Raw genomic sequence first — 25,793 nt, 5'->3', positions numbered from 1 at the left:
AATCGAATAACAGGTTTTTTGTACCATTTTTCGCTCACCAAATTACCTCCATTCGTCCCACGAACTAGGTGCGTTTTAATTCAGTACTGATCATGTCAGTGGTCCATTTCCTGTCGAGTTACTGATTTCACAAACTAGTGGATCACTAGTTCAAATCACAAATAACAATAGATTTACTGTTCAGAAAGCCAAATTTTTACGGATGCTGTAGCTTTTTTCTATTTTCTCTTGTTTTGCAGACATCAAGAATGGACTCGTCCTCCAAATGGAATAATATTCATCCACAATATCCCTTTGGTTATGGCGAGAGCAATGTTTCTTCAAGTTTGTCAAAACTTAAAATGAGCCGCTCAACACCCCATAGCGAGTATGATCCTGGACTAGGCACAACAGAATATGGGACCGACATGGGAGATTATTGGAGCATTTATCCAAACGGCAGTGTCTTAGGGAAGTGTGTTGGACGACCTGTCGAGGAACAAACCCAAAGTGTAAGCATTAATAAGCATCCCAAAAATGATTTGCCAGCTGCCTCTCCACGCATTCCGCAGAAGGGTGATCGACGACAAACCAGAACACTGAAAAAGCAATATCCAGATACTAACCAACAAACAAAAATGCTTCGGATGCAGGGCAGATGTTTTACCCCGGATTCTTCAACTGTTCAACCTCCACTATGCAAAGAGTACCAACCAAGTGAACTTATTTTTGAAAACTCCCCAGAAACCGAGAGTTTGATCCAAGCTCTGGAATTGTTGTGCGTTTCAGTCGAAGAAAACAACAGATCCTACGAACTTGAACTTAGAGAATTAGACCCCTCACTGACATTGAGAAGACGTTTTTTAGGGAGTACCATTTCTGACAACTCCCAACATCGGACGTCTTTGCTAACCGGTCGAACTGTGAGAACTCGAGGACAAAGGCACGATCAACTCAGACGAGCTGCAGGTCATCGTCGGTCGGAAGACAGCGGTCAAAACAGGACAGACAAGGTAAGATTGTCTATGCTATGCTAGCAATGCACTGTGTCAAGACTAACCTGGAGCTTCTGGCGTTTTTGATGCCACTGACAATACGCGAGTGGTTTTGTTGGTGTGAATTCTGTAATTGAATGATTAGTTGCGCTATATGGTGCCCAAACGTCACGGTTAATCATATGGCTGATCAGCCATTCGATGCCAAAATGCTTAGTCTTCAATTGCTAGGAGTTCGACCAGAGTAGAGGAGTGAGGTATTGTGGTCACCACTGATTTGGACAATGAGATGCGTTCATTGCTATAGTTTATCATGATAGTTTAACCGATATACAGTCCACAACGTCATAATTACTCTTGTTTTCTGTCAAAAAGTTGCCAAAAGAACACAAGTCATTGGAGAGTCGAACATGCTCGCAATAATGTAGTCCAGTATAATCTGGATCATGATGAGGGCAAAGTGCACCGATTGAGCACCGATTGATCTACGGAACACCTGTGGCTGCCTGACATTCAATACTGAGCTATCTGGTAACAGTGGTTTGTTCACTGGAGCCGGTTGTGTCACTGAGGATATAATTATGAATCAGATGCGGGCCTGAAGGAATAAAATCAGTGGACACAGTTGGCAGACGCCTGTTGGCGACAATCAGGAGGCCCAAGCTTGACGACACTACAATAAAGTAATGATGTTATCCGTCAGTACTCTTAAGCTTTATTTCACTATGAAACTTCTTGCTCGATAACAAGTGAGATAGTGTAAGAAAATGCATACGCATATATGTACACTATTTTCTAATCCAGCCTTTGATTGAACACAATACCAAGCACCTTAGATTAGTTTTAACTGTCACCATGTCCCAGGAACGCACAACGGCAACGGGTTTCCAACGGGTTTCCAAAAGGTTCATCTGGATATGAAGAATCAGCTTGTCCTACTTGTGTAGGCTACGGAATAAAGGACACTGTTTAGTCAGTCAGCCTACGCTTTATGTAGTATTTTCGAATTCGGTGACAGTACTAGTTTTACAGCTCATATGGAATGTGTAACGCAGTTGCACACAACAAATCAGTCTGGTGTGGTTTTCATAAACATCGGGTTGCTCGCCTCGCGTACAGTCGGTTCACTCCATATGCCAAAGGATAAAACAATCTATGCTGATCGATATGGAGTTTACCAGCCCTTACTCGACATGATAACTCTGATAGCTCATGATAACTTAGTTCGCACCAAAGACGTAATGCACTGGATTCGAGTTTTGTGTGCACGAGAGCCAAATAGTAGTGTATGTCTACACTCTTAAAGATTCCCTGTTTTTGCGTACCTCCCACTTTGCCAGTGCATGCCAACTAACAATGAGTCCTAGTGATTGATCAGAAGGTAGTTAATCTGTTTTCCAAGCTAAGCAGTTGGCTTGCAAACGTTTCGTCCCCTCTCAAGGAGACAGTGTCAGTGCGCACTTGACAGTTGATAACACTTGCACACACTGGTTGGGTTCCCACTTTCGCAGAGAATAAACAAGGTTTCCTATTAACGTTGGCACTCGGCCGTCTAATCATTAGTTACTTGAAGTAGATTATGTAAGACGCAATGTTTTCGACCGACACCTTACCCCGTTTATGAACTGAGATTACTAGATTACAAGAGATTACAAAGTTACAGGTAAACATGCACCGTCAAAACAAACAACCAGCTGGCAGATAGCACGTGAAATCGTATGGCTCCCCTTATACAGTGCATATTTTTGCCAGTCCGAGTGACTCATTCTTATCCTACACGCCTGGTCGATGTTATACAAAAGTCTGAAATAGACAGCTGTTTGTTCTTGTTCACCGCTCCCCACACCAGATCAGCTTCTCAGAGGAAAGGAAAAGCTGAAAATCCAGCCTTGTTTGGTTGATTGCAACCAGCACTCTTTTCCAACTTAGGCTGTAACAATTGTAACGATTGTGCTAGAAAAACGGTTTTCTGGCGGCTAGCATGTGGGGGGCATAGTTTTTTGAGGAAAGTAACTGGCATAGAACACAAGAGGTGAGCAGAAAGGACTGTATACTTTAGACAGCCTTTTAAAGAATAGCCAGTGCGAATATTTGCTGGAAGCTGCGTCCATTTCAGTCACACACGTATAACTGATTGTTTTGAGCTTTGAAATATGTAGAAATTCCTTACTGGAAGTCACAGGAGATATCTTCCCTACTTTAACTGCTAGCGAAATCCGACTTTGGAAGACATAGTTGCTGAAGAACGAGTTTCATCAGCAGCTGGTAGTTCGCAACCAACCCGTACAGCTCCTGTGCTCTTGTGTCCTTAAAATTTGGTATAAAGTTATGAATATGAACTCCCCTAAGTTCCGGTTGGAATAAACATTTAAGACAGAAAACAGTAAACTAAGAACTGGGTACTGCTGTCCCAAACAATCAGTCAAAAACTCACCCTGGCCGTTGCAGAATATTGTAAAATGTTGAATATTCCATACTGGAGGTTGAGGAATTCGCATTGTAAAAACACACCTCTGAACAACGTGCAGGGTGCACCAGCGCAGTCAACAAGTTTCTCTGTCAGAGAAATTTGAACACCAAGGTTTCGGAGACCTTCCAGTTTTTTCATCAATAACCCATCAATAACGAAAGTAAATAGAATTGGAGAGGATGGGAATTCTTGTCGGACGCTACTGGTTCTGGGAAAGCCTTTGGAGAACTCCCCACACACTTCCATTCGCTCGCGAGTAGGTGAATAAATCAGGGCATGATGAGCGCAAACTTCTGAGCACAGCCTGTTGAGCAAACCTGGTGGAAGCAAAAAAACTGGTCGACAGGTTCGATCACACATTTGGACTCAAGGAGTATCGGGAGTGTAGGGTGCATATCAGCATACCGGTGCTTGATACAGTGTGAAGGTTTGGTCTACACAGTCTCCTACTCGTCGGAATTCTCAGGTAATAACTTCAGGAGTCTTCGTAGGACTACGTAGAAAAAGAGACCCGAAAAGTCAGGTTACAGCGGTAAGTCAAGCATACCTCTCTGTGACTGTCATATTCACTGTAAACACATACTTTGAAAATGGGCATCACTGTTGTCCAAAGATTCAGGCGTTCTTTTCAAAGGGTGAGCAAGCCCCTCTTATCTGTGAATTTTTCGCTTTCTCAATCTTCCTGCACGTAGCCACTTGCGTAGTTGATGCACATTCCCACGATTTCACGCCCCGTGCACTTCCTTAGCTTTCTGGATCCATCAAGTTTACTGATCCCTGCAGATGCTTCTTTTAACCTGAAGCCTGTCTGGCTTTACTGGACTTTGGACGAGGAGGAATCCGGTAAATGGATCTATTTGTTTTGGCCATCCCACAATTGTAGTGCCGGGTATCTTACAGGATTGCGGACAGTAATTCTCAGTAAGAATCGACATCACGTTCTTCGAAATGGACTTCAGTGGGTGGTTCTGGTAGACTTGTTTCACACAACGATCCAAAGGCTTCTCAATGGCTAAATGAGTTGAGCAACGACAAGCAGCAACGAATAAGCGCGTTATACGAACGCGCGACGGTCAGTAACTAACCGACGCCATGTATGGCCAACAACAAATTTGGTCTGTGTTGGAGGCTGGCTCGCATGTTAGGGGTACCATTTGGCTAAGCGCATTCACTTACTGCAAGAGTTAATACTAAACAAAAACAGCCTGTGGTCAGCACATTACTGCAGCAGGTTGTCCGCCCCTGTCGATGTCAGTCCTAGACGACCACTCCGAAGTGAGCTCCTACCTACTTGTGCATTCCTATCTCGTCAAACATAACAATATCCGACCTCTTAAACCGCCACAACAAGGCGCTCAGAGAATCATAAAAGCTCTGAATGTATCAGAGCTAGTCTGTTGAAACGCATCAATTATCAGGGGGTTTATAGGATACACACACGGATATTTTCACATGAACCGTGAAGAGGCGACTATCAACGGGAAAATACTCAACCAAGTTTCCTTAAAAAACGCCAGCCGTAGCAAGGTTAGCAGCATCAGTAGTTTTAGGATCAGAAGTTGGCAACAAAAAGTGAGGAGAACCGATGCGAAGGTCAGTTGAACAACCGTAGCTGAGTCTTCAATCTTCGTTTCGTACACGCAGCCTACGTCAATAGAGAGCAATAAGAAGTCTGTTGTCCAGCTGGTTTTAGAATGTAAACGTTAAAGACCGTCAGATGAAATGGGCGTCGGGTTCCGAGATATGGTCTCTGGTTGCGGTGGCTGAGGCAATAGTAGTTGTTGCAGCCAGCGGAAATGGATACCAAACAAATCCATCACTCCTTAAGGACGAGCCCACGGAGATATCGCTGAAAACGTGGTGAGGAGAAGAAGAATAGCGAATATGTGAACGAGGGAAAAGGACAGTGTCAGTAGTGACCTGGATTTGTTTACCCGCCCTATGGTATGCAGCCACTAATGTGACCTGGTTAAGTGAACCACGCGACGGCCGATGTGGCATGAGATTATTTGTTAGTGTTGGATTCATGGTTGTTGTTCGGGTGTTGCCGACACCCAGACCTACAGAAGATAATGACTGGGATCCACAACCAAAGAGTTTGTCTCGAAAGTGCAACCACGAAGCGGTGGTGGTTGTCATAAGATCGCCAGATCAACTTACATTTTTAGGAGGAATTGACCACATCAGGTCCAACCTCCAAGTTGGCGGACCAGAGGGCTGTGTTAGTCCAACTTCTACCAATTGACGCGTTTGGTATGACAGGCTCTGTTACTGTTACGCGTACACTCCCCGGTGTAGCTCAATTGGTTATGGAGGGCACAAGCCTTCACAACACAGTAAGGTCCAGTCTCTTCACGTCGGGCCATTACAGATTATTTTTTAAATTGGTGACATCTGCAATATCACGAATTGCATTGTCTCTGATGATTGCTTTAATGCTACTGTTTGGAGGATGGGTTTGTGTGAAAAACGAGGGCAGGAGCGCGAAAGGATGATATGAAATCACAACTGACGTTTTTAACTTGGATACGAACGCGTGCTTATTCGTTAGTAATGTGTGGAATAGCCCTCATTAGTACATCTCTTGGTGTGAAAGGAATTTTCAGTCTGGCCTCAGTTACCGAAATATGAAAATTAGGCTGAAGACAGTATAGCCATTGCACCTATTTTTCAACGGCACCAGAAACTGATTGAAAATTACTTACGAACATCTCCAAAACATTTGAGTCAAATACGATAGACAGACAGTCTGTTAAAACAGTGGTGACCAGGAAATACCTTCAGATGGTGATGCATACTACTGCTTCCTACCACAAGATTCTGCAATGAAGCATCAGTGCCAAGACCGATGTTGCCGTCTTTGATGATGATGATGATGATTATGATGATGACAAGATTCTGCTGGAGCACTTCACATTACTGCGGAAAACTGGACAGAGAATGGTGGCCTCCCTATTAAAGGGGAGTAATAGGACTTACCGTTTCAAGGAAGGTAACAGCCAAATAGCGCACGGACGTAATGGTAAACTTAACGTAATTGGTAAACTTAATGGTAAACTCACAAAATTACACGGACAGAGAGCTATTTTTCAGCAAGGTCTAATCCTGGACCTTGTGTACATTTTTACCGGTTCGGCTACTTATGGTGCACAGTTTGAACTCTAATACACTTCAGATACTCTAAAGGACTTCTTCATTTTACACCAGTGTGTCATCTGACAAATTGGATGGGTTTGGGTCGAATTTTCCTAATTGGCCTCTTCAACCCTTCTCATCCAAAATTTGCTTACATCGGTGCCACCAAATCTACTTGAACGGTGCTAGTTTAAGCAGAATCTGAGTGGTAGGGTAATCATTATCCTGTACTATGAAGGCGTACAATTTGTTCTTTGGTGAACTTCTGCGCACTTATGACACTCATCGCAAACACAGATCAACCACAAACTAGTGCTGGATAGAGCAAAACAGATGAACAAAAGAGATGTGTTTCCACTGCACTTTGGTACTAATGGGGCATCATAGAAGACACAACAGCTCCCACTGTTGTTTTTGGCATGAGGTGTCGACCTGAATAATTGCTTGCCCGTCGATTATTAGGGCTGCCAGAGCTAAGGTTCAAAACATTCAGTTGACCAGGACAAAAACAAATATGCCACTGTTTTGTGAGTGAAACTTTCGCTCAAACCTATTTCAGCAGCACAGCAACTGGGCCATTGCCTTCTGACCATCTACTTCAAGCATGGATGTGATAGTGGTGGACGTTTTAGAGTCGGAATATCTTGAGGTGTTTCTTAGTCCAAGTCATCATGGAGAGTAAAATAGGTTACTATGATTTTCGGATTACATTTGCATGGTAGCTTACGCTGGGTAAAACAAACCTGTTTTGTTGATGAGCTCAGAAAGTGTGTATGGCCTTCAACCACTACTGAGCAAACGTTGTCTGTTGGAATGTTTAATGATTTCCCCTTATCCAAGCTACTTGCCAAAAATACCAATGGACTATCTAGCGAAAGCATTAAAGACTGATTTCGGTTGCCTGTTTTTTCGTCTTTTTTGAAATCGCGCTTCAATATGTATAAATTTGTGCTTTCATGGCATACCGAAGGAGGTCAATCACTGTCTCACCCGATCGATTCGAGCCAGATCAATATGTAACTGAATCATCCGCTAAGTTTGTCGTGCTGTGCACACCCCTCAAAAATAAACCGAAATGAAGTAAAAGACCGAAACTTTCTCTCAAAAACTTGCTCAGTTAATTGCCTTCCAAAATCACTTCGGCAGCACCGATAGTCTGACTTCTTCATTAACAGCCATGTGACGTGAAAACGTGTAGCAATCGTTAGTACACCTGATCACACCATGCCTCCGGATGTCAGTGCAGGCTGTGTGGTGGTGACAGAGTTTGTCCTAACCCTGAATGTAGGTAGGTTGAAACGCCCGGATGACAAACCTTGACATACCCAAAGGATCGTAGTTCAAATGTACGCGTAATTTACAGTAGTGAACTCCGTCAACTTATCAGGATAGTTCACTGTACGAACAGGTCGCCGGCATGCACACATCAGTACCCAAAGAATTATTGTATTCAGTGTAGTTGGATTTGTTTTTCCTGGTCAATAAGTAATTAGGAATCCTGGTCTACGTAACTTAATGACGTGTGTCCCAATCGATGACTTAAGCCTGAAGGGCGAGCAAAGAAGTACGTAACCATAACGCTTCGTGCCAGTTTAGCTGACCCTAACCCAACGCTGAGTTATCCAGTGTTTGGTTTTCGATAGCTGGGCGCTAAGTCGATACAGATCACAGAGTTGGACTTGATTCACTAGTCCAGGTCGTAACATGGAGCAGGCTGCCACAGAGTTTGAAGTTCCTTGAGGCAATATTGATTAGTCATTTTAAGCTTATCCAGTGAGCTCAGGAAGACCTAAGAGTTACTCTGGGACTGCCTTAATTTTATTGATCATTGTTGTAAGGACCTGTGTTAGAACTACGCAAAGGTTTTTACCTGCATTGTATTATATATCTTTCGCATGTTCTTTGACGGGGAAGTACCTAAAATGAATTTATCCCGAAACCTTTTTGATCTCTGCCCATTATCACCAGTTAGGACCGCGAACCTGAAAAATACGTTTTCCGTGAGACGGAAACAACGGCCATTCTGCCAATAATTTGAAGGGCCTGTAGGATAGTAAATGGTTTTGTAGAGACCTGAATTACGAAAAGGTAACTACCCATAACAGGGACTATTCGAAATATCGATATGGCGTGTAAACTGCTCTCTATCACTGTGAAACTTTACGCCATATTTTCATCAACATAGTCCTTATCTTCATCAACGAAAATTGCTATCAGTATCCTCATCTTCGTTATCCGCAAGTGGCAGCACCATCTGATATAAAACGTGCATAAATTGCGCATGCTGTTTCATGCTGTACTCTGCTTAATGCCCCTTAAATCCTCGACAGGGTATCAAGCTCCACGATCTCTTCATCAGTCTACGTTCGCAAGAGAACAACCAGTTCTGCTGGGTCATGAACGTGTGACATGGAAATGCGCTTCCATGGAATTTTTGCGTAACTTCTCTTTATGCGCATAGCGCATTTGCATTGTTTATCTATGTTTGTATATTGCAACTGAGGTGAGTTTTCCCGTTGTACTAAAACTTGAACTTGTGAAGATTCTTCAATTACCTGATTGTGTTTTCAGCCAAAAAATTCACACCAATAAACTTCTCCGTCCGAATGGGTCTAAGAGTTCGACTTTATTTTTTTTAATTTACAGGTGGCTGTTGAAGTTCGTGTGGTGTTTTTGAAGATCGGCGAAATCGATACACTGAAGGAACTCTATTACGCTGATGCATTCATCCAAGCGAAGTGGAGGGAGCCAAAGTTGGATGGAAGAGTAACTGAAGTGAGCAGTCAACGACCACTGGTGCGGTCTTGACCAGCATTTGTGTAATCATGTGGCACCTACTGGCGCAATATTATCCTCTCACTGACCGTTATGAGAAAGTGACACCATAGCACAATTTGTTTGGTCTATTCAATGGGTTGTACTTGTTTTAAAAAGGGAATAAACTATCGAAAACATTCATTCCCAAATACGCCTTCGGCCCCGTAGGAACAATTTATTTGAGCTAAAATTAAAGGGAATAATTAACCCTTTCTTCCTTGGTCGTACCATATTTCGACGATACATTGACCTAAACTCTAGTGAGTTTAGTCGTCGTTCTCTGCTTGAACAAAATTCATAAGTGCGTTTTTATTAGGAGTTATCATTCGGTCGAATGCACCTATGTGTGAAAACCTGGTCGATGGAAAACATAGACACGAATGGAGGACTACACAGATTTGCGGAATTGTAGGATGTTACTCCCCTATTGTACTGAAGTTGTCAACTCTGCAAATAAGGGCCTGCAGAGATTAACGAATAACTTGAGTTCCCAATGTCTTATTTGTCCATGACTTCGGTCGTCGGTGGTAGTTAATGCCATTTCTTCAAGCGGTAGAGATAAGATGTTATCCGAGAGCCTCAGTTAGTAGACTAAACCGGATAACGAATCTGATCTTCCAAGAGATCATTAATAAAAACTCAAGTTTAAGCCCTGAATTTAGGTTAGAACACTAACACAGAAATTTCAGGTGTATGAACGTAACGCTTGACAGTGCTCTCGGCAGCTTCTTTCTATAACAGCGAAAGATTTTGTTCTAGCCTACTTTACCCTGTTTACCCCAGATTGTTGCTCACTGATCGTAGAGTGTGTATCTAAGATATTCATAATCCCTTTGGCCACTCCGGAAGTGAGGCGGAATGTTTGGGAGCCTCAAGAAAATATTCGCCACCGTAATACTCCAATTATTTCGTCTGTCGCAGAGTAGCTCTCCTCACTTTCGCTGTTCCTATTCGCAACAGATGGAAAGTGCCTTATTTGGGAGTTTTCATTCAAAGGGGAGAACCCTTCGGGGTGCGCCTTTATTCCATGAAGTGTTGCGTCCTTCGTGTTTTTTACAATAACTGTCCATTATATTATCCCCCATGAACGGGGCAAATGGGTTTTTATCCTATCTATACTGTCGATGGAAACCCTGAACGGCATTCAGTTGGTTCTGTCCTCTTGGAGCTCCTCCGAGATACCTGCCTGCCTAATCCCTACCAAACTTATTTCGTGCGTGAACACCGTGTTCACGTAGGCAAGTAATCCTCCCGAATGGGTGCTTACAGCATCGTACGTAAAACGTGTTAGAATACGATCCGAGACAGATAAGACCTCAGGAAGAACAGACAAGAAGTAGGTTAGCTAGAATTTCTATCGGCTTCAAAAAGCGCATTCAAATGCGCTTGAAGAGACATTATTCCAACTATAATATCAATTGGCTGCTGTGCAACGAAGTCGGCCAAAAAATATAATAAACGAGTGATTCATGTGAATTTTATCCAAAGGCTCTCTGATCGTTTCAGTTTGAGTGGATGGTAAACGCAGAGTGAGGATATCATTTCAGCAAAATCCACCTCAACTACATACGTTTGGTTTTAGCTGCAGAGAAACACAAAAAGACACAGGTCAGACGACTGGGGCGAGAGAGTGGTTTTGCGGATCATATAGATCCATCTCCTTTAAACCATTCGGCAATGTATCTGCTGCAAATCTGGCTATTGGACAGAAGTCTTGACTAGACAAACTTCATCCGAGCTTATGGATAGACCGCTTTTGTTTACAAAGGAACAGATCAAGCAGGCGAAAACTAGAGTTTGGTTGCTTTGATTCCACAGAACGCAACTCGGAGGGTAAAATTTTTCCCTCAACCGCTGTGCCCCTTATGGTCCTTTTCCGCCAGTTAGTGATTTAAAAAGGTGGCATTTTCTAAATAAAAGTTTTTAGTACCGAATCATACATAGAGAGTAAAATGAGCACCTTATGTTTGAGTGCCACCACCTTATTGGCAACACTAAGCACGGACTTGAATCGGTCCCTACATATCTACGCTTGCTCTCCACCACCCGAGGAATTGTATTTCAACATATACCCAAGCGGATGTCTAAACATTCTATCGCTCGTGTGACCTACCAGTTCATCTACAATCACGGCGAGTTGTAAGTATCTAGAGCGGAAAGCTGCCTACTTAAACGGGTGTTTGAACACTCCTTAAGAAGCTAAGAGCCATGCAACCATTAGATTACAGTTTGTTGTTGATGGGACTGTCATCGGGTGTGCGATACATCCCCGGAATGGGCCACGTTGTTGATTCCTCTTAAGCAGACAAAATCCAGCTGCGTAATGCAGGCAAGAAGCTTTTTGTTTCTTCTAAAGGAATTTTAATGACGGCGCAACAAATATCATGAAAGTATTGATCCACAGCGCCTGATCACCCTAGAAATGACCCAATCCGTCACACCTAGTGTGATATTAAATGTCGTTTACCTATTAATGTGCAGTGTTTTGCATTTGCAACCTACAAACTTGGCTGAAACATTTGACACCTCAAAAGCTGTCCTCTTTAATGATTTGATGAGGAAATTTTGGATACATGCCATCCCATAGATGTTGAGCGGAATGAATCACAGATTTTCCCAAAATAGCTGAAAATTACACTTGGAAATTGTGCTCCAGCCCCGAAATTATCTTGTCATTTCTCCGTCATAGCTTTATTGTTAGCCAAAATTTATTGATTTTCTCCCGTTTGTGCATCGAAGAGCACCATTCCGTCGGTAGAACACAGTCACATTTATGGACTGAAGCACTTGCTTCAACATGCTAGGTATCCTACTAATAACTGGAGGTTACGTCATCATTTTCATGGAATCTGCACCACGTAGTTGGTACTGAAGTACGGAAGAACCAGCTTGAATTAATCAAACGTCCATTCCCCAGATTTGCGCGGGAAATTAAGCAACTTTCCAGTCACAAGCTTCATCTTGAAAAAAAACGAATAGACTGGGGAAGTAAAACGCACAACAATGAGCCACAGCAATTCTGACTTTGAAGCTAAACCCGAAATCAAATACAATACCACTCGCTTAACATTTGGTTTTCAAACAAATTGATTGACACTCAAGAGGTGTGTCTACCTAATGAACTCCAAGAATGGTGAGACGGATGGTAGATGTCGATAACTATTGAACAATCCTCCTTCGAACAAAATACACTGCGAAATTTCGAATGACCGTACGTACTGAGATATGAGGCGTTCTCCGTGGAACATGTTCAGTTGGAGAGATCATGAACAAGAAGTCCATTTAAGTGCCTCGTTAATATCGGTCATTTCCAAACTAGTATATCTCAACTAAGCCCAAATTGTTTTGAAACACAGCCGCCTCTAAATGAACATTTTCCCACAGGAATAGACAGTCGAGAAAAAAGTCTGAAGTGTGGAAACGTCAGTCTGAAGATTTTGAAGTGTATGTTAGTAAGATACAGAAAACTGACCGGATTTAACAATAACATATGGGGTCCGTATTGTTCGCTAAGTTTTGGACGTGGTGGCTTGGATGAACGTTTGGGAATTAGTGTTGGGTTGAGCTAGTGGTGGTCTTTGTGTATTCGAAGATAACTTCTCCAGCTCCTTGGGGATACCTTTTGGGATGCGAGGAAAGCCCGTAATAAAAAACGGCAACCGAACCTCGATCACTCAACCATACAAAAACATTTCGTATCAATTGAGACACGTCAAATGAACTTATAGGTAACTGGATATGGCTAGCAACCAAAGACCGCAAGACTAGTCTTGAAAAGCCAATGTCTGCGAATCTGAGAGTCACGCTCTGATCTGATTCAAACAGCCTGGCGGCTGGTTAGCAGCCTGAATATTTCTCCCCGTAATGAGCGATCTTGAAAAAGGACCGACTAACCAGCAAGCAACTTGAAGACAAAAGATTCGGTATCCTTCACCTTTCCGGGGTCTCATTATAGCGTGTTGGTGGAGCTGTGCACACGTTTTCTGGAGATAAATAATTTCTTTGACAACTAGAGAGGCGAAACTTCACGAGTATCCGAAAACTTCACCCACGCTAGCACTGTCATACTTTTATTGCTGATAGTAACTGACTGTTAAACACAGCTGTCAGGCCAAAGTAAGATTCAATAGGAACAGCACCACACCCAAAGAAACGAAGTTCTCAACTGACTGAACAATCTTCTAGTGTCATCAATAAAGAAAAACCATATGTATCAATGTTTTTGGCATCTCTTCGTTGAGTCATTGCGTATCCTATGGTTAAAACACTGGTCGTCAAAATAGGTAGGGCATGCAGATTCGCAAATTACAGAGAGCGCTGGGCTTAGGTAATTGAATGGTATTAAAATGAAAATCCCGTCTAATTGAACAGAGGGTAGTCTGAATGTCTGTTAAATGAATTGTTCTAGTTAGATATGTTGCTTGACTAAGGCGGGTTAGCTTTGGACAGCAAGGTACCGGATAATACCTTTTTCAAACTATGGAGCACTGTAGATGAATTTAAACGGCTAGCTGTGGTTGTTCATGTGACCATTCACAAAGCTGGGTCACGTGACGGAACTTTTAAGCGTCATTAAAGCATAAAAGTTCTTCGCAAGTTCCCATGTCAGGCAGCATTGTTGTGCACTCAAAATACTCCGCTTTACAAAACAAGAAATGGACGAATGACCACCCTGTGGGTGTGGACCGGCATCTTGTTCCGCGGATTGAAAGCAAGCGGTGACTTTGTGATAAAAGACACTCTTAGTTGTTCGTGGTTGCGAGATTCATGCTCACGTCACTCGCTTTTGAACAGCCCTATTCCCGCCGGGGCGTGATAATTCTGATGAGTCCATACCGATGTATGGTAGCAACAGACTCAGGTTGTGCTCTTATCAGAGCTTGCAGATTCATGGCCGTGTCAAATTCGGACATCTGACATTCGACGCCGGCGCCACCAACACAAACTGGATGCACCTGATTTATCACGACTGATCAGGTGAACACTTGACCACACTTGACCGATGTGCCCGGTTTGCCCGACGGCCCACACAATCGCCGGGTAACCATTCTAGATGTGTTGATCAATTAATTACTTTTCCGTTTATTCCACGAACCATTTTCTCGCTGCTCTTGAATAGTTTTTAATCCTTTTGTTGAAATCCTGACACGACACGCGTCGGGAAAAAAAGATGAGATTGCGTACCAGAAAATGAATTCATGTGAGCTCATCGGAAAGGTCAATCTCCAGTTTAGAGGGGTCGTGTGACTAAAAATAAATGAATATATTTTTAAAACTGCTGACCAACTAATTGCACGATTTGCTGTTCGGTTCACGAGATTGTACGGTTCCAATTATAATTCGTTGTTTTTTGCTTGGAAGGAACTGACAATTACGGAACTGGAGCAGTACTGGAACCCTCTGCTATTCATTGATAATATTTTGAGCGAAACAAAGGAAACCCAGTGGCTGGTGGCTCAAGAAAACGATGCCGGTGAAGTTTACCTTGTTGAGAGACGACGGATTAAGGGAGTATTTTTGGAGACGTTGGAATTGAATGATTTCCCACTCGATGTACAGGTACACAGACGTTCGTTTTCCCAGTTCGAACATTTACTTTATATTTGTACTTGTCACAGCACGCATAGACCGCAAGCCAATATTTACTCCTGGAACTGCTTAAGAGTCTAAAGCATATGTAGTATGTTTTATCATTGGCTTTTGTAACAATTCCCTTTCAAATGATCCTCTAAGACTGCGCACAGAAACCATTTTTTTCAGAAGTTGCCCCAACGATATTGAGTTTAACCCAAGGAATTCGTAAAACTTACAACCCGGAATCTCTCTTTTCTGTCCGTCCCGACAGGCTGAAGTAGTGGTACATTTCGATAAGTTTTTTTCCATATTTTACGCACATTCAATGGCGTGACTGAACATTTAATATGAATATTTAAAAAGTCCCGTTATGTAACAAGGGACCTTGTGTCTTCGGAGTTAAAACAAACCAAAACGGAATTCTGTGGACATATGAGCTGACTGATATGAGTGCACAACAATGCGTTTTGTCTGATGTAGTTTACGTCCTCTGTAAAAAACTGTGCCTCTCCAACGGACGATGAAAACGATATGAACGGGTTTCAGTTGGTACACTTAACACCATAAAGTTGTCGTCTGAACAAATACCAACCACCTACATGATTTTATACCCCTTTCTGATGAAGCGTCGTAAAAAATGCCAAACGATGAATACAGCGGCTGAATTCACAACATCGTAGGGGTTTCGCAAGGCAGATAAGTCTACATTAAATACAAACTGACATAAGCGAAGTGTCAGATGATCACGCTACTTCCCGACCAGTCTCAGTAGTTTTGAGCAGCGTCACTGTGACATATTCGTGAATTCATTGTGTCCAAGACTACCCCCTTATCCAGAAAAAAACTCGTCTTCCTAAGTTCACAGTTTAAGCTGTCAGTTTTCCTTTCTTCAAAGATTTTGTAAATCTATTTGTCAGCAAAGCTTTTCATGATATGTCGCACCCCGCAGGACCTTACAATCACTGTAACAACCGAACGACCTGACACGGAAGTGGATATCATCCCTGATCAAAACGAAATGTCTGCCATCAACATTCAAACCTTCGTTGATCAACAGGTATGTTCCTTCTTACTGAAAACCCATTTGTTCGCGCATAGATTTCAATTCGCTTCTAGGGTAAAGCAAACAATAAGCTAGACGCCCTAAAAACCGTGTTACAGTTTTTTTCAAATTGATCAGTTTTCGAGGGCCGGTTGTCTGCAGTCACGAAACTGAAATGCATGGTTAAGTAATCACAACTTTGAAAAGAGCGTCGATAACAGTACACAATGATAGGGAAATTGTGTTAGCTCCTCAACTGCCCTCTTTAGGATTGAACAAGAGATCCGTCTGCTCCGGAGGAATGCTTCTTCCAGCTAACGGATAGTTATAATAACGAAACGTTATAGCCTTGGGGTAGTCATTTAAATGTGCTTAATTAATAGGAATACTCGAAGCAATCTTTTCTTGCTTTAGTCCCCAGTTAAGTTTGAGCAAGCCAACTAACCAGTAAAAATAAGTCTCATTTCACTTGCAGTAAAAATGCAATGAGGTATATCCATTCGGATTGCCAGGCATATATCACAGGGGTGTATATGGAACCATTATTTTTTGCATTGCATTTTATTGGTGAGCCCCGACACTAAAGTTAAATGGATTATGTTTACACCAACTCAACCTAGCTTACCAGTAGGGATTGATGATATACCTGTGTCCCATCTTTTTCATTTCAAGTGTGCAATACCACTTACATCGATCAGGATTCAGGCCCACACGGGTTTAGTTCCGGATGGGACCGTAAGGTTCTAGTGTTGAACTCATTTCTTGAGGTTGAACATATGCGGGCCATTCAGTCCACAAAAAGAACTGGTAGGCCAGTGGTACAGACTGACAAAGTGCTTTGCTAGTAACAGGATCAGCGGAGCACTATGATAGCCAAGACAATAGCAGTTTGTACATCGCAATTTGTTTGTGCAGTGAAATTCTTTCGAAAATCCATCACCATATCGAATCCTTAACGGTGGAATGAAGCCAGTCCATGAAAAAAAAACAAGAAGTACTGTAGAGCTGTTTCATCCTTATTGGGGGTATTCAGAAGTAATCTTCTCACAAATCCCCGCGGAGAAAAACATTGTATTTCCTTTTTTATCTATTTGAAAGGCGCCACCGCACTTATTTGCGGTTAAGTTCTGCAGTTTTGGCGTTCCAGAAGTGAGCTTTTTTCTTACTACGATGGTACTCCGTGGATACCTATCACAACAACCGCCTTCGGGCTTTTCTGAAACCAACGAAACTACGTGGACGGGGCTAGTCTCAATGGAAAGCTAATCTGATTGGTAGTCCTCCCGTCAGATTGATTGTGATTAGAATAACCGATGCACACTGTAGGAATATAACGACATGCAGAAGTGAGGCAACTTGAACGCGAAGCGGTCCCTCGGACAATTCGGGGACCTTGCAGAAATAAAGAGACTTCCGATTGGCCGGGCAACGACGGCCTGCCCATCCTTTAAGATCCGTTTTAAGAATTCTCAAAGGTCATGAAAAGAAAGTTTAGCCGGTGAAAGATTCAACAATACCACCACGATCACTTGTTGTGATAAGTGATTTAAGCCGTTCGTGGGGTGGACGCGGCTAAGTGAACTCAACCATTGTCACTTACAGCTTATTCGGCAAACAGTTTTCCCACTTCAGTACCATTATTTGACCACCCGGATGCCCGAACACCCCGAGGCCGAATTCCCTGTTTTACGAGATTGGTTCGCGATTGAATACATATAAATTCCAAATGCTTAATCTCAGTGATGAAGTAACATCAAAAAAGTAGCAGGGTTACGACGGAAATACTTTGGAGGCATAGCTGACATTCGAATGTACCTTTGGACTTTTGCTTGACGAACGTTTATTGGGTCACCAGTTTTTTCTTCTATTCACGTGCATCTCACGCAACTTGATGGCATCCCACATTCACGATTTTTGGGGTTTAAGAATCCGCGAAAAGTACACAGACCAGCTGTAATAAATCACTCGGCAACGCTTCCATCCAGATATCCTCATATATTACAGGTCACGAACGAAATAAATGTAGAAACCGCTTTCAACCTTTAGAAGATGTAGTGACGTACAAAGTAAAATATACAGCAAACAGCAGAAAGCATTCTTCCGTGTGCATCCATTTTTCAGAAGAAAATGAAAAAATTGCAGTAAAAAATGCCGAATGACGAACGGTATTCTTATGGGAATCCAAGATTTCAGAAAATTGTGCACATTCCAACTGGGAGCAGTAAAACTTGGCATGCATTTTGTAAATATGCCTTTCACCTTTGCCCTCTGAATGAATGAACAGTGTCACTGATCTAATCTGCGTTCCTTTATCTCCATGGAAACCTTACAAATGAAACAGGAGTGGAGCGTCTGCTGTTTTAATTTCTTGACTGTCATAAAAATCGGCATACTCTCTTGACATACAATACTCATAGGATTACTGACACATCTTTAACACTCCACTACCGTCTTTTCCCATTTTGGTGCTCATCAGGCCAATATAGTCCACGAGTTTCATATTGCTCACTTCATCAGTCATGTGTAATTTATTTTTCAGGTAGAAAGTAGATCCGATGGAAGCTGAGGACTTTGTTTGCCTACTGGTCGTGGATTGTCGAAGTTTTCACCAAATTTATGAGTAGTGCGTTCCATTAAAAAAATGTACGGATAAGTCTCGAAACGTTCGACGACATTTGTACCGCAGAATCACTCGAATAATGTCATAGATAAAATGTTTGGTCGAGTTTGTGGTTAACACCATGGTAATTTGTCAGTGGGCACACTTTCGCAAAACGGATTCATATCGATGGTCCGGGTTAATTCGTACATCAAATGGTGTGCTTTAGAATCTATGCTAAACGCCAAGGTGAACAACGCAAATCCCATTTGAACCATTTAATTCCCACCATCATTATCATTATAGTTGTACTAGTTACGGTATGATCATGAGCTACTGTGATATCATGGTAACAAACTCGGATAAGAGGCTTTAGGAATGCTCCTCGTTTGTATACTCATGTGAAGAACCGGCTCTTTCCATATGATCCTGTTTTTCCCTTGGGGGTATTGTATATCAAAGTTTTGACAAATACATTCATTTTCATGTCAATCTGGTTTTGACAGGGGATTCTGAAACCAAGTTGAATCTGTCATTCATCTTTTTAAGCAACTGAAAGTGCTAGACCAGGCTGCCTCATATTTCACTTGGTACGCTGTTCGAGATAGGGTTGCTGAAAACACTTCGACATCCCACGACCGGTGTCGCCCATCTTAAGGTTCATCAGGTAGGCCAAATTCCAAATTTACAGAAGTGTCTGGTCCGTGTTCATTCGTATGGGAGTTCACAACGCAGGTCGTTCAATAATCATTGGATAGTCATTTGTTTGCATCTTTGTTGTGCGGCACACTCGACATCTTTTTGCCTGTCACCTTGGGATTCATTTGGCATGTACAAGTAACCTAATTTGTGACTTGTTGGAGGGTGACACGAGATGCCAGCGTAGTTGTATCTCAAGTTCCAGCGTGCAGTTCTGTCATTTTTCACTCAGTTGACATTTTTCAACAGTATGTCCCGAAAAATTATACCAGAAATTTGCTTCTTATCATTGAGATCAGTCACTAGAAGTTCGGTCCTCAAATTCTGGAATTTTTCTATCAAAGCCGCGGCTTTTTTCTTAGGTGACGAAGTGACCGACAGATTAAAGCAGGCCGCATACTATGCGGTTTTAAGTAGTTACTGTGATACCAGCTCCGCTAACTCCTAAGTTTTCATCCAATTAATATATATATATATATATATATATGTATATATATAATATATAACATATATATATATATATGCGACCGACCTCAAAACGTATAAGAGAGCTGGAATAAACTGAAGAATAGCAAGTTTGCAGCTCACCGGGAGGAGAAAACTTCACGAGTTAAGACGAATGATGTGCATGTCAAATGGGCGGATCCGGAGTCAGCAGGCAAGCTAAATGTGGAAACAGCGATGTTGATGCAGGCATTAGAATAGGTTCTGCTCAACGCATATATCATGAAATTAGCAGGATTTTTACGAAAGCTTATAAAAACCGAGTACATGTTGTAATGGTCACATAGTCATTTTTCAACAGTCCGTTCAGGTGATAAAACTGGTAAGGCTGAAATTTCGCCAGCACTCGTGCTCATATAATTTAGCAAGGTGAACTGCATGTCAGGGACATAACAGCTCTGTGGAGCGTGTTACGCACTTCAACAACTTTCTACCACCCATCAAGCCTACCCGATGGGAACGAAATGGATCCTTCGAATACGGCTGAGTATAGTATCCCAATTAATAGCATGTTAATATGCTCACTATGTCAGTTGCAAGGCTTTGCCTTATGTAAATAGGCCCCACGCAAACAACCATTGCTATTACTAGCTTCAGTCACATGCTCCTACGGTTTGGTGGGACTCGAATTCTTTTTAAATTAGTAAATTATTATAAAGCGATAAGTTGTGGAGTACTGTCATCAAACGACCATACTTATCTGTATCTTATGAACGGCGTAACCTGTCACGACCTGTTTGCGTACACCTTCGCATTTTACCCTAAGAAACTTCCTAATTTCTCTCACTTGCTGTCGTATTTCGACAGCCACATAAGGCTGAATTTTAGTGATAGTCTGGTGCACAAATCCACACAGTGAGGAACGAAACATATCTTCGGGTTTTCCGCAGTGAATCTGACAAAATATTTTTTCAAGTTCAACACTATTTGTTACCGACAGGACAACATGGTTTAAAAAAGAGGGGTTCAAAATGTTCGCATCTGAACATAGGTTGATTCTTTTTTCCTATTTGTTCAAATTACTGAACAGGAATGGAAGCTTCATGAACACGTGGAAATCACCAAGCGCATAATCAAACAAGAGTATTCCAGCTCGATGAAAAGTCATCCCTGTCTATCTGTGACGTGTCGTGCGGCAAGACGTCCTGGGTACTTTTATTGGAACGTATTTCTTATTATGGTGAGTGTCAGTATTCCCACTGTGATTGGCTACATCAGATTGAGGTATGAATACACCATAATGTGCATGGTTCTATTGAAAAGAGACCACAATTTGAAACAAATAAATTGTTAACGGTCAACCAGTGACAAGGTCATTTGCCAGGTGTGAGGTGATTATTGGGAAAGTAATTCGCAGAAAATATTCTTTGGTACTTTCAAAGGGGCATATATCTGTTACATGTATATCTGCTATGGTTTTCGAAGACTAGGCAGCGTGTTTTCCGTTATTTGCTCCGGCAGAATACACCCGCCTTGCTCAACTTGATTACTTTTTATTTTACACCAAATATCCTGGTCGTGAAGTTTCTGTCGCACTTCCTCGGAGCAACCGGAACTCCTGAAAGAATGTTTTGCAGGGTCATGGAGTCCGTGTTATATGCGTTTGAATAAACCAACAGTTTCACCGAAATACACTTCCATACCTTGAATCTACACGTATTTCTGTAAGGCAATGATCACGATATTTGATTTTCTACTTTCTGTGTGGTAACGGAGCAACTAATTACTCCGGTAGATAAAGTAAGACAAATGTCCTCCTTTTTCATGTAAAGAAGGTGCTTCTCGATTGTGTGCACAGCTACGCAACTTGAGTTTGGCCTTCTAGATACCTGCTAGTTATGTCGTCAGAATATGCTTATTTCAATTTAATGTAGCCCATTCTGGACCCTGAGGTCATTCATCACGGATATGCAAATGAATGTCGATTGAATTTCTGTGAGTGAACGTAAGTGTCTATCAGGCTATCCAGTTAAATTGAACTCCTCGCCAATGGCTCAGTGATAACTGACCACCAAGTAGTAATTAAGATGTCACGCATTGGAGCAAGAAAAAAGCCAGTTTATACTGCAGTCGATCAGATTACAATGTGCTTTCTTGAAGTTTGGAACCGAAAAGGCATGAACACAAAGCTGAACTTCGGCATCCTTATCGAGGTTGAGGTTATCATTCCTTGGTTTTCTGCACAACAATATAAAACCAGATTGCTTCTCTAAGGAACGCAGTTGTTGAGACTGGAATATTCCGAGAGATAACTTTATTACAGTATCTTTTGGTTTACATAGTTTATGTAAACCAAGGGAAACACAACCATGCAAAGCCCATGAAACATAACCTTGATTTCACGCAGCGGCTTGTGTGAACATTACCTGATCACAGGTCTTTTAATGGTTAATGCACCCAGATTGAATGTCATGGTTATAGGGTCGTCGACTCAGTGTGAAAACAGATTTGGTCAGGACAAACAAGCCTGTTCACACATCCGGGTGTTTATGATGCTTACATCTTACTACTGATTAATGACGGCCACTTGACGCCATATCGGAATGTTCTCTGGTACTGCGTAGAAAGATTAAACGGGGGCCGGATGAGAAAGCGCACGATCATGTGGACTGAAATACTCCATCCAACAAAACGCTGAGCCCGTTTTTATGTTTTCAGAAAATGTAATTTAAAAATACATGTTGTTTAAGCATACACGCTTGTTGGGATCGCGTTCCATCATGGAGCCATAAGGTGTCTGAAGTTTACACATGAATGTTCAATTCATCCACCTTACATACCAGCAACTGACGGTTCGCGTGCATTTTTGCGAGTCGTCTACATACATAAATACTACGTACCTCTTTTTGTTTCTCGAGCCGTTTTTGATATTTCAATTCCAGAATACTGCAACTTCACAGGTAAAAAAATGGGGCCGAATGCCTGTCATGTTTCGGCTTGAAAATGTTTTTGAGAGAGAGCTCGGTCGACACAGATACGTAATCAGTTGTGTGCCCTTCAGACCAAGTACCTTCAGTTTTCGTGTTAGAATTAGTTCCACATAACTAGAAAACAACTAGAAATAAAAGGCACCGAAATTCGCTTAATTTGTGCCTGCCATCTGCTGTCTACTTTGTTGCTGCTTTTTGCCTTGGCTCAGCTATAATTCTTATTACGTCAAAGACTGAGGGACTCAACACAATTTAACAGCAATTTTAATCAAGCGAATCTGTCGACATTAGGAAATAGGGTCTTCGGTGTCCAAACGCGTGATTTCTGAAGGTTGTTTACTATTCAGTAGAAGTATTTTACGGTTGTAGATATGTACTGTTGCCTTCAGTTGTTCTCATCATCGGACAACTACTTTAATCCAAACTTCCTGCCATCAATTTTGGCCAACCAGGTCGCAGGAACTTTCTGGTTTGTTTGCCTTCAAAATAATATAATAATAATATAAAAATAATTGAAGAAGTGACACTGGATATTAAGAGTTTGAGATCCTTTGGGCACTTGAGGCTACATTTGAGTTAGTCATGTTCGATCCTTTTGGAACCCAAAATCATACGAGAACCTTATCACGGAACAATGCACAATCATGACTGGGCAGCCTTCAAGAAGCTTGGTAAAATGCTACCTCTACCGGAAGTTTTATAGGCACACGGTGGCTGAAGTGCCAACGATTGGGAGATGCGGCGTTCATTCTAGGTTCCAGACTCTCTTTTTAGATGTTCTGTAGCTAACGGGAAACATGACCACTAAGCAAGGAAAAATAAGCCTGGAACGAAACAGGACACTGAATACTAGGCTCTAAAATAATTTTAAGCCCCCTATTCAACAGGCAACTATGAGCTCTACAGAACTAGCTAATTATTTTGTTTTTAACCGGATAACAAATTTCTGCTTGAGAGAAAAATCCTCCCTAGAAATTCTATCAGAATTAAGAGCGTCACCGTAAAACAAGAAGACGAATTAATTGTCGCTCACTCAAATTTACCCCGCTCATAGACGGAAATCGCGGTGAAAACAAGGTAGCCTGTCTGACTTCGCAAGTCTCAACTCACTAGCAAGTAGCTCGTCAAAAGATTTACCACAAAATATATACTAGACTGCAACATGACTTTTGATCCAGGTAATCCGTGCAAACCATCATGGATCTTCTGTGAAAACCTTTGCACTACAGGTGTTAACCAAAGATACTGCTTCGATCTTTGTAGCCCGATAGGATGTAGTAACCGGTGAGAGAAAAGGCCTGACAAGCAAGCCGTGGACAACTTGAAACATGTCAGGAAGTCTTTTTCACCAGAAGTACCGGAAATGTTCAACCACGATTTTATTGCGAAACATACTTTAGCTATTTCGATCTCACGTCGTGTATATATGCAAACCATACTTTCAATGCTTCCTGCCTGTATCAGACTCATTAACTGCTGTTGGTCAGGCATCGACGGGTGGATTTTACACATTACGTTCCTATAAACAGACCGGAATAGACAGCGTGATAACTGCTTATCACAGTAAAGCTTAGAAACATCGTAAACGATAGATTTAGCTGGGTTCCAGGTGAGTCTCCTGCAAAAACAAATCTGTTGTCAAATGAGTGTATTTCGCCGATTTCGTGCAATTTGGGTCTGAGTGGAACAAAAGGTTGACAGAAACTCGGGAACTGCGCCTGCCTGATGAGCCCCAAGAGGAGCGAAAGTGGTCGTGGGTTGTCGAACAGTTTTCAGCGACGTTGTGAGTAGTGTATTACGTCTAAGGCTATCAAAGTTAATGTGCCAGTACCGTTTACCGCTGCTGGTCTAGCAGAACCAGTTTACGACATGCTCATTGCGTTATCTACTCCCCAAAATCGACCATCAATCTCACACCATTAACCACAAGTGTAATAACACTCACAAATCCTGAGTCTGTGTCTCCAAGAGAAAACTTCCGAAATAGTTTTAGCCAAGTAGTTTTCTTGTCTTAGCTAGACAGCAGAGTATAGCAAATCGCCAAAACAGTGAAAACAACTTATAATCAGTGAGCTGATGAGGGCATCAGAACCAATGAATGAACAAACACCTAGTCCATTGCCGATTGCTTGGTAGAACAGTTCCCGTGGTTCGGTAAATTTACTACATATCATCGTTTCACATTTCTCTGTGATACGTTTCGGTGTCCGAAGTTTTTATTCCGACTTACATATCTCAACAGCTTCAACAGAAGTATACATTGCCTCATTTGTGCTACTCAACTGTTAGACGTCACTTCCTAATATACGCTTTGTTACCGGTCAACTAATCACGATTTTGGATAAAATCCTGCGAAATGAGGACAACTAACACTTGCGCTAATGCATTTTAAATTCAAAATCTGAAGAGAGGCTCAAGCGTTTTGTTGTTATGTATAAACAAACAACAGACGAAATTTCGGCAACATCGCTCCGCCCACGTTCAACCTGTAGTAATCCCATCGTAGTGCTTTGGTAAGCGTTTTGTTTGACTGAACTTCTTTCCAACATATCCAAGAGTCAAAGTTCGTCAGATAAAAATAATATGCCACCTTTATAGACGTCATACACTACTTATAAGGAACTGAAAACTATGTGACTGCCCACGACCGCTTGAAGCTCATTAGTTATGCCCAGTCCCCGAGTTTTCGTCAACCGTTCGTTCTGCTAGAGCACAAATGGCACGAAATTAGCGAAATGCACTCATTTACAAACAGGCTTGTTTTTGCGAAAGATTTACCCTGAACCCGACTGAATCTCTCGTTTGAGATGTTTTCAAGTCCCAAGAAGGGCGAACTCGGTCGTGAATGTCAGCAATTTTATGACTAGTGTATCACGCCCGTACAAGTATCGCGATATTTCGGATACCCTACCAACTGCAATATAAGACGGTTGCTTGAAAACATCAGACGGTTTTCTTGCAAAGCCAAATATGTTTGCGAATGACTGTATTATTAACGTCTTTCTTACTATTCCGACCACCGAATGTGTGTCTGGATGTACATACTTTC

The 25,793-nt window shown here is 42.0% G+C and overlaps 1 protein-coding gene across 1 annotated transcript in view; it reads left to right on the top strand.

Annotated features, from left to right (window-relative positions):
* Positions 1-239: 239 nt before the first annotated feature.
* Positions 240-25,793, top strand: part of T265_13679 (hypothetical protein) — a gene marked incomplete at both ends in the record, with an annotated part of 33,357 nt that continues 7,803 nt past the window's right edge. Inside the window, 6 exons of the mRNA XM_009169994.1 lie at positions 240-992; positions 5,613-5,750; positions 9,226-9,354; positions 14,758-14,955; positions 15,920-16,027; positions 20,845-20,994. Of these exons, the coding sequence (XP_009168258.1) occupies positions 249-992; positions 5,613-5,750; positions 9,226-9,354; positions 14,758-14,955; positions 15,920-16,027; positions 20,845-20,994 (1,467 nt within the window). The remainder of the gene's footprint in view (positions 993-5,612; positions 5,751-9,225; positions 9,355-14,757; positions 14,956-15,919; positions 16,028-20,844; positions 20,995-25,793) is intronic.

The sequence above is a fragment of the Opisthorchis viverrini genome (genome assembly GCF_000715545.1).
Source record: "Opisthorchis viverrini unplaced genomic scaffold opera_v5_87, whole genome shotgun sequence".
Taxonomy (NCBI): domain Eukaryota; kingdom Metazoa; phylum Platyhelminthes; class Trematoda; order Opisthorchiida; family Opisthorchiidae; genus Opisthorchis; species Opisthorchis viverrini.
Note: the sequence above shows the minus strand (reverse complement) of the source record. Positions and strands in the feature narration are given on the sequence as shown.